Below are 15,784 nucleotides of genomic sequence, written 5' to 3'. Positions count from 1 at the left end.
TCGAGTTGCAGCAAAATAGACAGTTTGTGTTGTAGGGGGTTTTCATCCTTTGAATCAAATTGTACATTATCAGCTTTATTTTAGCATGCGAAAGTAGCGCGAGACACATTCCTGGCTGTTCATTGGCTAATGAGTCTCGCATTTTGCTCCTCCGCTGACGCCACTCTCTCTCTAGAGCAGTGGTTCCCAACCTTTTTACACCAAGTACCACCTGAGAAAGTAGTTGGCTCTCCAAGTACCACCATATGACCGACGTTAAAATACAGTCTATTCAGCTATGCACAGTTCACGCAGGAGGCAAATTTATTCCAACCTGCAGCCTATGTGCAACCTGCAGCAGCTGCACTTGTGCTGGGTTGACTGCTGTCTTCACCTCCTTGTGCTTCATCGTTGCTGCTCTCCTCTACTACAGCTCTTTTACGATTCCCTCCCATTTTGATCCACTTTAGCATCCCTCCTCGTCTTTGTTCACCACTTGTGTAACCATGCGGGGCGGGCAGGTAATTGTCCATGCGCAACAGGTATAGTGTCCGTCAGAAACAAATATTTGTTTCTAAATCTCAAGACAACAAAATAAACCTCAATTTCAATGATCACAAGTTTATTTTCATTCGTAGTATTATTTTGATAGATAAACATGTTTTACAATTGATTTTAAAGTTGGGTTTATTTAATAATTTAAACATTGGGATTCCAGGGATCAAGTACCACCAGCAGGGGGGGGCGCAAGTACCACCTACCTTGAAAAACACTGCCAATAATATTAATAATAATTATTATTATTTCACTTTCACATGTTTGAAAACTACTACTAATGACCACCATGGATTTTGCACAAAAACTTTTTTTTTTTTTTTTTTTCAGTCTTCCAAGTAGGCTACCACCAGCAGTGGGCGCAAGTACCACCTACGGTACGCATACCGTAGGTGGTACTTGCGCCCCCTGCTGGTGGTACTTGGAAGGCTCTGTGATTTTTTTTTTTTTTTTTTTTTTTTTTTTTTTTAGATTTTGTGCAAAATCCATGGTGGTCATTAGTAGTAGTTTTCAAACATGTGAAAGTGAAATAATAATAATAATTATTAATATTATTGGCAGTGTTTCTCAAGGTAGGTGGTACTTGCGCCCCCCCCTGCTGGTGGTACTTGATCCCTGGAATCCCAAATGTTTAAATTATGACATAAACCCAACTTTAAAATCAATTGTAAAACATGTTTATCTATCAAAATAATACTACGAATGAAAATAAACTTGTGATCATTGAAATTGAGGTTTATTTTGTTGTCTTGAGATTTAGAAACAAATATTTGTTTCTGACGGACACTATACCTGTTGCGCATGGACAATTACCTGCCCGCCCCGCATGGTTACACAAGTGGTGAACAAAGACGAGGAGGGATGCTAAAGTGGATCAAAACGGGAGGGAATCGTAAAAGAGCTGTAGTAGAGGAGAGCAGCAACGATGAAGCACAAGGAGGTGAAGACAGCAGTCAACCCAGCACAAGTGCAGCTGCTGCAGGTTGCACATAGGCTGCAGGTTGGAATAAATTTGCCTCCTGCGTGAACTGTGCATAGCTGAATAGACTGTATTTTAACGTCGGTCATATGGTGGTACTTGAGAGCCAACTACTTTCTCAGGTGGTACTTGGTGTAAAAAGGTTGGGAACCACTGCTCTAGAGGACACTAATTGGAACGAGGTCCGGGTTCCCTCGGGGCGTGGTCGCGTGAACGCGCTTCAGAGGAACGGATGAACTCGGGGCGCAGAAGTGGGACGGACGCTCGGCTCGCATCCAGCAGTCAGGAAAGACAGAGTTTGGTCCAGCCAGAGAGGAGGAGAGACAGCAGACACACATATTCAGAAAGATGAGGGAGATCGTTCACATCCAGGCCGGCCAGTGCGGCAACCAGATCGGAACCAAGGTAGGCTACTAAGCTTCCGTTTGATCTGTTTCTGGAGTATTTCTCAAACTGCCTGCAAGTAGCCTCGACGCGCGAGAGAAGGCTGCGTCGAGGCTAGACACGTATCTGCGAAGAAAGACGATATTAACGAGTTTAATTCCTAAAAAAAAATCTAGCCTAGTTTAACTTTTAAACGTTAAGCTACAATTTGTAATTGGGTAAGGGGGTTGTAGTTTCTACATTCAAATCTCAGGCTATGGCATTTTCAGTAGTGAACTACTTTTGGGTCATAGTTTACGTCAAACTAGGCCAAGTAGCCTACAAACTACATATACCCCCGTTTTCCGTTATACAAATTATGTTACGGTGCCACGTTGGCAAAGGTTGTCATTTAATGAGAATCACCTGGTATTTAATTAAAATCACCTGTAGTTTGTGCGGGCACTGAAGACGGTGCAGTAGGCTACAAGCTGGTGTAGTGATGTAGTGGTGTATAATGCACGTAGGTGGCAGCAGTGAGTAAAAGATTGCGGTTAAAATTTGTGGATACATGCTTTTAACGGCAAAAAAGTGGATTCTATACAAATGTAGTCTGAATATAAAAACCTTACTCTGAGTCTTCTGGTGCAAACACACTTGCCCCAAAAAGCAATTCTGCTCTGTTGTAGAGGCTGTTTGCGCAAAACATAGCTTGTTGACTTTACTTCATGCAACAAATGTCTCCTTTGGCAGGTATGTAGCTACCTTAGGGTCATAGAAAAACTTTGATCCAAAGACAAAGTGACTAAGTGAGATCTGCTTTTTTTCCAAAATGGCAAATTATTATAGGCTATTCTTTAGTCAAGAGTAGCCTACAGCTCTTACACATTTTCCTAGTGTTTCATATAAAGTACTTTTTGTTTCAGTTTGTCAAGTCCTGTTGCTCAGCAGACTTCTCCCTCTACATGGGGACACTTGATTCTTTTGAAGTTTGAGAAGGAACATGTAAACGCCTGCTTCATGGGGAGATAGTACTCTTGCGGATTCTGGCTCCGTTGAAGATGATGGATACATCATTGCATATGTTTTTCTTTATGTCCAAAACAGCTTTGCTCAGGTCATCATAAAAAACCAGGGACCAGGTGCGATAAGCAACAGGTGCATGTTTCAATCTAATAATAAAACACCCTATACTACTACTAGCTATAGCTAGTTAGCTAACATTAGAAATATTTGTATTCAATAATAAAGTTATACCAACCTCATGTGTTCATCTCAAATTTCTGTCATCTCCACGTTTTTGTCACATCTGGAAACATCTGGAAAATCTGCCACAGCCACTGGATCTATTGACTTTCTTAGGTTGCACCTGATAGGTCTAAGTATAATGCTACTAAAGGACACATGTAACATATTGTAGCTGGACCACAAAAAAAAAATATATAAAAAATCGCCTTGATGACACTTCATTTTTAATGAAATTTGCATATTTTACACCAGATTGTCATGGTAAGAAGAAAACTGTTTTTTTTGTTCAGCCTTGAAACCTAGATTGGATTCCCTGACCCCAAAAATGTACACTTTGATACCGTGTTTGTCATTATAGCTATAACAGGAGCAAATATGGGGTGTGATAATTGCCAATGGGCTCTAATGTATTGTTTGCAGCCATTTTGGGGAAAAAAAAGCAGATCTCACTTGTGTCTTTGGATAAAAGTTTTTCTATGACCCTAAGGTACCTGCCTGCCAAAGGTATGTACAAAGTTCACTTCAGCATTCACCTGATGTAATCAGGGGGTGAATGAGTTCTGGGACACCATGGGAATGTAATCAACCACTTAGCATACCAGGTAAATTCAATTCAAAACTTTATTCGGGACACAGCTCAGGGGGGTCCATAGTACAACAGACATCATACAGAATATATAAATAAAGATATAGAGAGAGAGGTTATAAGGTAAAATAGAAAACCAGCAAGGACCAGGTTTGAGAACAACTGCTATAGGCCAGGGACTTGTAGTTTTGATGTGATATTTGTATAGTTTCCTTCAAATTTATAACATGTATTATAGGACAGATCTTCTTGTAAGTTTCAATAAGTTTTCCACAGTGGAAGAAAAAAGGTCCAGAGTGATCGGACATAGCTTGTTAAAAACATAGCTAGTGCATGTTAAAAGAGCTGGGACATGACATACCGGTATTCAAAAAGCAATATTAATTTCCTAGACTTGACTATCTCCAAAGATGCGGAGGGCCAGCTCCACACTACAGTGTATAGAAAGGCAACAGACAAAAATACTGTGCTGAAAGCTGATCGTTTCCACTCTAATTGGCTGAAGGACAATATACCTATTGGTCAATTCCAACGTCTCCAACGTATCTGTGATACTGACCAAGAGTTTGAAAAGCAGGCTACAATCCTGACGCATCGTTTCTCACAGAGAGGCTATAAAACAAAAACTATCCAGAATGCTTATAAAAAAGCTCAGTCCACTCCTAGATCTGAACTCTTAAAGAAAAAGGAAAGAAATTCCTCAGGAAAGGAGTAGGTTTTCTTTGTCACAGGATATATAGTTCCTTAGCAAATCCTATAAAAAGGATAATATACTCAAATTGGGATCTTATTAAAAGTGACCCTATTCTTAGGGAAGTTTTTCCTGCTCCTCCTAAGATCAGCTTCAATAGGGCCCCTATTGCGGGACAGACTAGTGCCTAGCCATCTCCCTGCCAATAACAAAACTACTTGGCTTCATCGATCACTAAAGGGCACTTACAAATGTGGCCTTTGTAACCATTGTGCAAATATAAAGGAATGTAAACAATTCAATGACTTAAAGACACATAATGTGTATGACATAAAAACATGTATCAACTGTAACTGTTTATCAACTGTTTTATACTGTTTTTATCAACTGTTTGTTGTGTATCGTTTATCATGTACCTGTGGTTGCTTTTACATAGGCCGGACTAAGAGACGCCTCAAAGATAGAGGTCCCTATCTTCCCAAAAGCGCTAATTTAGCGTTTGCGCTCATTTAACGCTGTGCGTAATGCAAATTGGGCGCGGGCACAAGCGCATGCCTGTTATAATTGTACTGGGCATAGGCGTGCCACATGCCAAAACAGGTGTTTCAGCGCTAACAGGTGGGGATAGATGGCATTATCCTATCGTCAGCAGCGCGCAATTACTTTGCGCTGAGCTTTGAAAAGGACCTCTTACGCGCTAAATACCTCGCTGCGGTGGGAGCGCACTGTAATCTCCGCGCAGCGCAGTGCAAAGTAAAATTCCTTTTGGATATGTCATTACGCACAGCCTTGCCACGCCAGGACATCAAATTATGCTGCTAAAATTGGGTATTAGCAGATAATTCAGTGAGGCAATCAACTATAACTCACTGAGAAACCTTTATCACATCGCAAAGAGGGAAATGAATTGAGAAAACTTGTTGGACAATGGACATAGGATATTTACCTTCATAACCCGGAGGGTCGTTGGCACCACAGACGATCTGTCAATAAGCTCTCTCCATCTCTCTCTGTCCTCGCACGAGTGAGTACACTCTATTACGCATGGAGAGAATTACAGCATATTGCATGCCTCGCGCAAACAGCCATTGCGAGACGGGAATCTGACTGGTTTTGATTGATGTAATGCCCAGCATTGCCTGGCCACACCCGTGAATAATTATGGTAGTTAAGACCGCCCAAATCCCGTTTGCGCAGGCATTTGGGGGCGCAGATGATTTTGGCACGGCTCTAATTTGCGTCTGCCACTCGTGCCGCGAACGTTTACGCATCCCCGCCGAGAATTGCATCCCCAACATATTTCGGGGCTGTTTTAACTTAGAAATCAGGGAGCTCATGTCTACCAGACAATTATATCACTTTTAAGGGCAGTTTAAAGTTCAGAGATTTATCATAGCCCGACGGGCATCGCTGAACCAGTATCGCTCGACGCTGATTTTGGACGCTGTCGCTCGTAAAAAGTATAAACACCCAGGTGATAGGAGAACGCATCGCAGAGGCGCAGAGCAGGATGTGTTGTGATATTTTCACATGGATTAATGCCGGACGGACAGAGAGAGAAGCTAGCCAGTCAAATCAGTCACTTATACCGTTTTGATTGCAACATTACAAAACTGTCTATCTGCTTGTTAATATGCTGTATGATTATCCATGCTAACGATGTTTTAGCTGTTACTTACCATCAGTGTTGAGAATGTCCGCTTTCCAGGCATTTTCCTTTTTAACAGCATCTTTATAATCTGCCCAGTCGTTAGCCCAAAGGCAAGCGAACCGTGTCATTGTGTTTATTAAATTTTTGACAAACATGTGATCTTCTTCCATTGTTAATTCAACTAGCTAGCTAACTAGTGGCTTTAGAAATTGCGGTAGGAGAGAAACAAATTGTGGTTGTCATGACAACGGAGCCAACGATGGGGTCAAAGTTGAATCCAGATGAAGTCTTGACGATGGTCGCAACGTTCATCACAACGATGGCATATCGCCCGTCACTGGAAGTATAAACACTTGTCGTTATCACCAATGATGGAATGTGATCATGGTCAGTCGCAACGACCATAAATCGCTGGACTCTAAACTGCCCTTTAAACAGTTACATTTCTCTATAAATCATTACAATTATGCTCCCGTGAGGTGGGGATGTTTTTTTTATGCTGGGCGGGGGTGCAAAACTCGGCATAACACCTGGACAGTGGACTGCAATCTTCCATGCTTTAAGGCACGTGCAAACAGGTGCGCAAGCGGTAATAGGGGATAGAGTCTCTGAGCATAAGTATGCAATCAGAAAAGCTCATTTGGATGACCCTATGGCTAAGCATTTATTTAATGTACATAACAGTAATCCAGATGGCCTTAAGGTGGAAGGCCTAGAAACCATCCAAAAGAACATTCGGGTGATCGACTGAAATTGAATTTTTTTTGAAAAAAAGAGAGAAACTTTCTATATACACTAGGGCTGGGTCGGTTTGAAAATTTTAAAAACGGTTCGATATTGCCGTCTAAACCGGATTGAACCGGTATACCGATTTCTTTTGTAATTATTATTATTTTTTTTCTTAACACGTTCACTGCCGTCGACGAGTTATCTCGTCAAAAAAAATTCAACGGTTGACTGCCGTGGACGAGTTATCTCGTCAATTTTTTTTTTTTTTTTTTTGACGGTGGGACATGGATCAAACCCTTTTACATCTCCTATAAATATATGGGAGCTATTGAATGTGTATAACCTATTTTACCGACCCACTAAGTGGCGACAGTGCTCTCCAGACTAGAGGAAGCCGAGCAAAAACACCAGGAAAAAGCGTGAGGAAGCCATTCTCATGAAAATGGTTTGGCGAAAACGCTTTCGCGCTGGCGCACAACGGTGGGCGATTCCAAAAATAGACTCTGTGTGCAACACACTTTGAAACACTAGCAGAAAGCCCAGAATCGCACGCAGCTCCATCCCACCACACAACCGAAAACCCAGAAACGAACGAGCCCATCCAGACTCGCCCGATGAGCGGCCGCCAGCAGCCAGGCAGCACAGACAGGCAGCAGAGCAGAGACTCGCCTGTGACAAACGTCAAACGCTGCAAAGCCACCAGAGACACACCTACGGAGGGAGGAGTTTGAAGGAGAGGGGGGTGGGGGTGCTGTTATGGAGGAAATTACTGTTCAGAACTATATTGTTTAGATGTCTGATGTCTCACTGATGCCAAAAATAAATGGTTAAAGTGACTGTTCTGCCTGTTCTATCGAATCACGCACGCACGCACGCACACACACACACACACACACACACACACACACACACACACACACACACACGCGCACACGCACACGCACACACACACACACACACACACACACACACACACAAACACAATACAGTATACACACTTGCCCAAGGGCACCCATAATCACAGGCACGTGAGGTGGTTCTAAAAATCCATTTATCTCAAAACTCTCTGAAAATCTCTGAAACCATGCTGTATTCAACTGCTAATGCCTACATAACAGAACATGATAAAAACTAACTCTTTTAGACAGAGAAAGCACACATTCTATTAGTTATTTTGAGTTATTTTGTGTTCACAAAGTCCTAGCAGAAAATAATCCTCGGCTCTTGACAGATGAGCCAGAATCCTCAAAAAAACCCTTGGCAGAAGCTACCTACAGTATTGGAAAAACGGCTGGCAGTGAATGTGTTAGGCAGGGCTCCCGAGTGTGGCCCATAACTGTCTGTAGTGCAACTTCAGTCCACCTGATAGCGATAATACACCTCTAAGCTGGTATTGTCAACCAGCAATGATACTGAATAAAAAGAAGCAGGACACCTGTGTAACAAACACACCCTGTATTTATTTCTCATAACTATTCAGCTTAACTTTTCTTCAAACATCAACATAATAAACAAAATAAGACTTTTGCATACTAGTGCAACTTGAGAAGAGGCTAATACGAACAATAGTGCAATCAGAATGGACTGGCAACATTTTTTTTTTTTTTTTAGGTTTTTTCGGTTCGCACGTGATCAAACCGGTTTGGGCTCGTACACCGAACCGAACCGGTAAAACCGGAAATCGACCCATGCCTAATATACACCAAATGCAGGCCACAGTATATCCAGGACTGAATGAAGAGATTGATTTCAGTCCTTTTTTGTAGTTGTTCTGATGCTGGTATGTTGCTTGTATTGCTGCAGATGGATATGACCTTTTCTGTTTTGTCTGAAGATACATTTTTCGTTTGTTTTCCATATTTCTCTTCATTATGTTTGGTTTTCTGCTATACACATTGTAGAGCCATCTAGTGGGTGCATTTTGTATCATTACCTGTGAGTTCACTGGCTTTCTGCTCAGGTGTTTGCAATCATCTCATGCTAAATAGGGGAAACTAGGGATGCACGATATATCGGCAATCATATCGGTATCGGACCATGTTAGTCATTTTTTAACATATCGGCATCGGGCAGATGTTGCAATGTTAATATCGGTTATCGGTATCAGCCAAAATGTTCCCATTGAGAGGAAACAATGTGATAAATCTATGATTTATGGGCTTTTCCAAATGTTTTGGAAATAAAGAAATGCATTACTTTTTCAATTTCACAGTGTTTACATGTTTTTCATTATGTACAATATTTGATTATCATACAAATGTGTTTTTTATACAGATCATATCGGCATCGGTAAATTTCGGTTATCGGCCATAACAGCAATGTTAATATCGGTTATCGGTATCGGCCAAGATTTTCATATGGGTGCATCCCCAGGGGAAACCTTGTGCTGGTGGCCATACCCTGAAGAAGGCTGTTTGTGCCGCTACGTGTGGGTCATGTCCCAGCTCTTTTAACAGCACTAGCTATGTTTTTAAACCTTTCAAAATGATATAGCCATCTATAGTAAATAAAGGCTTTTTACTTTCTTAGGCTTTTTACTTTCACTTTCAAGAGTGCCTTGGACCTTTTCTTTTTTGAAGTTTTCCACAGTTTTGCATAATTGTGAACAGGGTGTTTGAATGAATGAACCAACTGTCTGTCTGGCTGCCTCCTCCATGGCAGTGCCCTGTAATAACCTTGTAACGGCGCTGTGAACTCTGTACCACTGTGAGACTATTCAAGGAATCTGGGCAGTGGGTGACGCTCTGCCGCTTTAAAGCAACACATAGCGACTTTACTGGGAGGTTTAAAGTAGTTCACCCCAAAATTAGCGAAACCAATGAAGTCATATACTGTAAGTCAATATTTAGTTTTCAATGACTCGGCACTGGTGATACCTAATTGGCTTCCTGTCAAGAATTTTTATTGCACAATTGTATGTCATCTTAAGATAATTTATTACAGCCGGACTAGGTTGTGACCATACAGTTGCACAATAACTCAGGTATGAGAAAATCATTGAGTGCATATAGGCTACAGTAGATGTTTGCACCATAAAATAGTAGACAGTTCCTAATCATTCTGAACGTATATAGGTTTGCTTTTGCCACTCTGCTCACCATCTGTATATGTTTCTCAAATTTTAGATGAGTATCTAACATCAGGCCAAGATATTTAACCTCAGATACCCAGTCTGTCAATAGATTCAGATTGATCATTGATTTTTAGATCTAACTTATTTACCTCATTCACTTGATCTGGTGAGGCCCGTCTCCTAGACAAGAAACAAATTGACACGGTTTTCTTACAGGCAATGTACACCAGGAGCCGAGTGCACCAGCTGGGCGTAAAAAGGTAGGTCTTAACTCTTAGCTACGCCCGACGTTGTGATTTGAATTTACACCGAGTGCACCAAGCCTGACTTAACATGGTCGTAGATGCGCCCGGACTTTAGGCTGCGGACGTGCGCGTTGACATGAATACGTGCTTGTTGCCAAGCAACACACTTCTCTCAGACGAGCTCGAGACAGCTGACAGACAGCTCCAACTCAGCTCAAACTTATAGAGTTGTATTCAAAGCATAGATACATTCTCACAGCTAAATTTAACAGCGCTAACACAAACAAACAAACAAGATGCATGGAATTTGATCACAAGTGCAATCGGTCCTGAATGCGATGGCAGACTGCGCACTGCGGGCAGTTGACGAAGTCAGGAAGAAATGGAAAGATCTTCCGACGCATCAGCTTTTAAAAAGCCGCCGACGAGCGGAGGTCCTGTGTATATCCTCGTATACACAACTTATATACGCGAACTCAACTTGTACCTGTACACTCTGCCAGAAACCTAGGTGTCATAATCGATAACCAACTCTCCCATAAAACTCATGTCGCCTCAATCGCTCGGTCATGCAGATTCACCCTCTACAATATCAGGAAAATTAGACCTTATCTATCTACTCACACCTGTCAACTTCTGGTTCAGGCACTGGTTTTTTCTCGGATTGACTACTGTAACACCCTTCTGGCTGGCCTCCCCGCAAGTACATTCAAACCCCTTCAGTTGATCCAAAATACGGCAGCTCGAACTGTTTTCAACCAACCCAAAAGAGCACACATCACACCCCTGCTCATTTCCCTCCACTGGCTCCCCGTAGCTGCCCGCATCAAATTTAAAGCCTTGTCACTCGTCTACAAAATTGTAACAAATACAGCACCTGCCTACCTGAGCTCACTCATCCATCTCTACACCCCATCCCGCTCACTTCGCTCCGCTAATGAAAGACTCCTGCTGGTACTACCCCCTCCAACTAGTCCCATGTCACGGAGCGGTCTGTTCTCCTCTGTGGTCCCTCGGTGGTGGAACGATTTGCCCCACTCCATCCGTTCCGCAGAATCGTTCCCCATCTTCAAAAAAAGACTCAAGACCCATCTCTTTTATGTTCACTATCAAATTGATTAAGAAGGATGTGAATGGAAATTATATTAGTTTTGGTTGAATGTTATTGCTGTATGATGTGGAATGAATGGCTTGATGCTGACTTTTATACATTGTTATTGTTTGGATGTTGCTGAATGTGCGGCTTGATAGTTGAATTTTAATGCAGTTTGCACACCGTGTTTTGTATACTGTTATGCACTTTTATATTGACTATGTTCTTTTATTCTATGTTCTTATCATGTTCTGTACGTCGCTTTGGATAAAAGCGTCTGCTAAATACAATAAAGTAAAGTAAAGTAAAGTATATATGTCCTCCATATCAATGAATTAAACAAGCAAACTCACGGTTTCCTCAAGTGCTGCAAACAGCTTGAATGGTTTCTTTTCCTCCCGACCGGTCTGTCTTGAATGTGAAAATGCACAAATGCAAGAGGGTGATACTGTTGCATTAGCCTGTATATTCGAGACATATACTGTAGCCTAACTTTTGTGGCGAGAAATAAATTGAAAACTAGTCAGATATGACTTGAATACATTAGTGCGACCACTATTTTGACTGGCCCCACAACCTCCTCCCACTGCAAAACACTGGGTGAAGACTTGAGGCCAGACCGTCCTGCAGAACGAAATGAAATGTGAGTTCACGTGACCGGCTGGTTTACCAGGCTAAGTGTTTTGGGCATTGCTGCCCAATTCTGTTCTTCGGCTCTCCTCTGCACTGCACCGCACCGCACCTCTCCCCTCCTCCTGCACGCTCTACTCGCCATCGGCAGAAAAAACTTACCATTTCCCAATGTCTCTAAACAAAGATCCCTCATGTCTAGAAGGGTAAAACTGGAAAATATCCTGCTCTGGCTAGCATGGTCCAGACTTCATGTTTAGAAGTTGCTAGTTAGTCTTTTGTAGCATGCGGAGAGAGGAGCAGGGAGAGTAGAAGTGGTCTTCACTCTTCACACTAGCAGGTAAGTTAGCTAGTAGGGGTGTTAGGATTCTCCAAATCCACAATTCGATTTGACTTTCGATTTTAAGGTCGCAATTCGATTCGATTTTCGTTTCTACACATGGTAGACTCTAAGGGCCCTATCTTCGTACGGCGCTATCGTTTGCGCTGCGTTTGCGCGCCCCTCATTTCTATCTTCCCAGCGTCTTAAGCTATCGTCTGCCTCCTGCCTCCAGTTTTGCGCTGGGATGACACAGGTGTAGGCGTGGCCCAGGCGTGTCCGTGGGCCTCTAGCCTATCATGTGTCTCACGCAAGTGTCATTTAGCGCTCTGGGGAAGATACTGTCGGTATGTGCCGAGCGCAAAGAGAGGTTTGGGCATTGCCCGTTCCAAAATAGGCGTTCCAGCACAATGTGTTATAAAAATGGGCCTTGGGTGCTCTCAATTTTAACGCCAGCAAATAGCTGGTCTTAGCGCAAACAACCCCACTACGCCAGGCGTATGCCTGAGCGCAGACAGTATTCTCCGGCGCAGTGCAGGAAATCCTCGCTTGGATAGGCCCATTACGCACGGCTCGCGCGCGGACACACAATTCCCTCCTCAGAATGCCACGTTGATTTTCAACTAACCTACACTGCAGAAAAAAACTCACCTTGATTTAACAATGAGAATTCGTTTGTCATGGTTTTGTGCGAAAAAGTGATTTGCGTTTTGAATTGGATTACCAGGGGAACGAGGGTCTGACGGGGCGGGAGTCTGTGTGTAGCGCGGGGAGGGGTGCTTTGTGGTCTCCCCGGATAAGGTGTGAGCTGGGCCGGGTAGGCAGGCCGGGGGGGTCGGTGCACATAGAGGCACTACTGAGGCAGCGCTGCGTGGTCCCGCGGATCAAAATCAGTTTCTGGCAGCAAATCACAACACCGGCCAGTAGGCTATAAGTAACCATTGATATAGGCTACAGCAGTGATACTCAACTTGCGGGCCACATGCGGCCCGCAATGGAATTGCAATTTTTTTTTTTTTTTTTTTTTTTTTTTACAATGCACCTGAACGCAATATGCAAGATACCCGCTGAATAAGTGTCCAAATGTTCATGTCATTCTGGCCAATACTCCACTTCTGTTATAGCATTTCAGTCTGGAATATGGAATATCTTTCAATAATCTATGATTTAGCTGCTTAATTGTCAAATACCGCTGTCTGCTTGCTACCCAGGCACTTATGTATGTACTTAACCTAACTAACTTAACCTAACTAACTATCCGGTGTGCACAACATTGTCAGACTAAACTCCGGCTGACACCCCAAAAACCTACAATCCGCTACAGAAAAATGTATATTGTTTGTTTATTAACTGGCCCCTGGCCTTCTATCATTTCACGAAAGTGGCCCCCGGGCAAAGCAAATTGAGTATCCCTGGGCTACAGTAACCTCTCTCCCTGCACCATGCAACAATAGCTTAACCCGAGCGGACAATTCTGGTATAGGCTATTGAAATAAAATCTCACACATCCCTACCCTATTAAAGAAACGAATATTTTTAAATGTGTATGTTATAGCCTATATGAGCAAAACGACTAATTAAAAGGCTACTAATTACAAAAGCATCAATTTTCGTTACGAATCCGAACTGGTTCATCCTCCAATTCTCTCTTCCCTCTCTCGTTTTCTCCCCCCTCTCTCTCTGACTCTCTCCCTCTCTCTTTTCTCTCTCTCTCTCACACTGCTTGCACTAAGCAAGAAAGAAGCTGCTGCCTGTCACAGACGTGCATTATGTATTTAATGCACGCAATAATGAATCCATCCATCTTCATCTCCATAACTCTATGAAATTAATTCACACTGCCATTCTGTCAATACCAAATAAACAATCAATTAAATTAAATTCACTGGCATGTATCTAATAACAAAATTGCCAAAGCATTTCAGGACAATCCACAAAAGATATAACTGATCTGACGAATTGAACGACAACCTTTTTAAAATTGGACTCGGTGTTCAAGGTGTCTGTGCGTGACGGTTTTTTTTCCGGATGACTGATTAAAAAAATGAACAATTCGGACATGTGCCAAGACAAGACCTTTAACTCATTCACCGCCAAAGACGTCTTTGACGTGTTATCAGGAATAGCCCTCCCCGCCAATGACGTGTTTGACGTGTTTTTGTTTTTATTAGTGCAGCGCGCAGGGCCCGAAATTAGAGCCCGCCACCCGCCAATGGCGGGCATATTTTAGCTTTGGCGTGTTAGGTTTGGCGTCTCTCCGCCACGTGGCGGGTCGCAAAATAGTCGTCATGTAATATTAAAACTGTGTGTAGCCGCCTGTGTCCACCAAGCGTCTTTTTCCGACTGTTAAACGCTGGGAGTGCGCTGCGGAGCACTGATCCCAGCCACAATATACAAGGAAGCAGTCTGAAATTAACGTTAGTTCAGTGCAGTAGTATACTGTAACACGAGTGCTTCCTGAGGCTGTTCCATTCTGGCTCTCCCGTATAAGCTACCAAACGTGCCTCTGGAATGAAATGCAGTCTCAATTTAGCGGAGGTAAATTGACAGCCGAACGTCGGGCGAATCAATCAATCAATGAATCAATCGCTCGCACTTGTTGCCGACACTACTCGTATGATACAGTATATATGAGGAGATAATAGTTATCATGTGTGTTTTGGTGCGCAGCTGGCTAATAGGCTACCAAACATGACTGGAGTGGAATGGAATGCAGTCGTCAATTTAGCGGAGGTAAAAAGCATCTTTTAACCTCTGCTAAATTGACAGCCTAAATCGGGCGAATTAATCAATGAATCAATCGCTCGCACTTGTTGCCGACACCACTCGTATGATACAGTATATATGAGGAGATAATAGTTATGTGTGTTTTGGTGCGCAGCTGGCTAATACGAGTGCTTTGTGAGGCTGTTTCATTCTGGCTCTGCCTTATATAGGCTACCAAACATGACTGGAGTGGAATGGAATGCAGTCGTCACTTTAGCGGAGGTAAAAAGCGTCTTTTAACCTCTGCCAGCCTACATCGGGCGAATTAATCAATGAATCAATCGCTCGCGCTTGTTGCCGAGCTATGATGAGGAGATGAATCAAAATGCTTACCCACCAATAAAGCCAAAGCGGAGCGGAGAACGAGTGCAGGAGAGCTAACGCAGGTGCCAGGTGTGAGTGGGAGAGAAAGGTGTGTAGCCCAAGTTGTGCGCTGTGCACTGAGACTGTCGCAGTTATTACTTTTAGCTGCGTAGTTTTTTTTACAACAATTTAACTCATTGAGTGCCATGGACGTCCTTCGACGTCCAATTAAATAGTGACGTAGAGTGCCACGGACGTCCTTCGACGTCCAATGCGTTTTTTGACGGTGGGACGTCGATCAAAGCCTTCCGCAGCTCCTGTACAACTATAGTAGCTATTGGAGGTCTATAACCTATTTTACAGAACCCTTAGGTGGCGACAGTGCTCTCCAGATTACAGAAATGTCAGGAATACACAGCCTGAAATAGCCTTGATCAAAGAGAACCCGCTCATGCTGCAGTCCAGAGCCATGTAGATTGTTCTGGCTGCAACTGACGGTGCGTGCGAACACAGTCAATCCGCGCACACAACTGAGTCCTTCTGCCTCTGTCTGTCTGTCAGCATAGTTTCTCCA

At 43.0% G+C, this 15,784-nt stretch overlaps 1 protein-coding gene across 3 annotated transcripts in view; it reads left to right on the top strand.

Moving 5' to 3' along the window:
- Nucleotides 1–1,861: 1,861 nt before the first annotated feature.
- The window catches only part of tubb6 (tubulin, beta 6 class V), a gene marked incomplete at both ends in the record, with an annotated part of 52,765 nt that continues 38,842 nt past the window's right edge, over nt 1,862–15,784 (top strand). For 2 of the 3 annotated variants that reach the window (XM_083657238.1, XM_083657237.1), the window contains one exon: nt 1,862–1,918. In XM_083657238.1, coding sequence (XP_083513364.1) covers nt 1,862–1,918 — 57 coding nt within the window. The remainder of the gene's footprint in view (nt 1,919–15,784) is intronic. The other variant, XM_083657239.1, reaches the window with a different exon arrangement.

Source organism: Poromitra crassiceps (assembly GCF_964638095.1).
Source record: "Poromitra crassiceps genome assembly, chromosome: 2".
Lineage (NCBI taxonomy): Eukaryota > Metazoa > Chordata > Actinopteri > Beryciformes > Melamphaidae > Poromitra > Poromitra crassiceps.
Note: the sequence above shows the minus strand (reverse complement) of the source record. Positions and strands in the feature narration are given on the sequence as shown.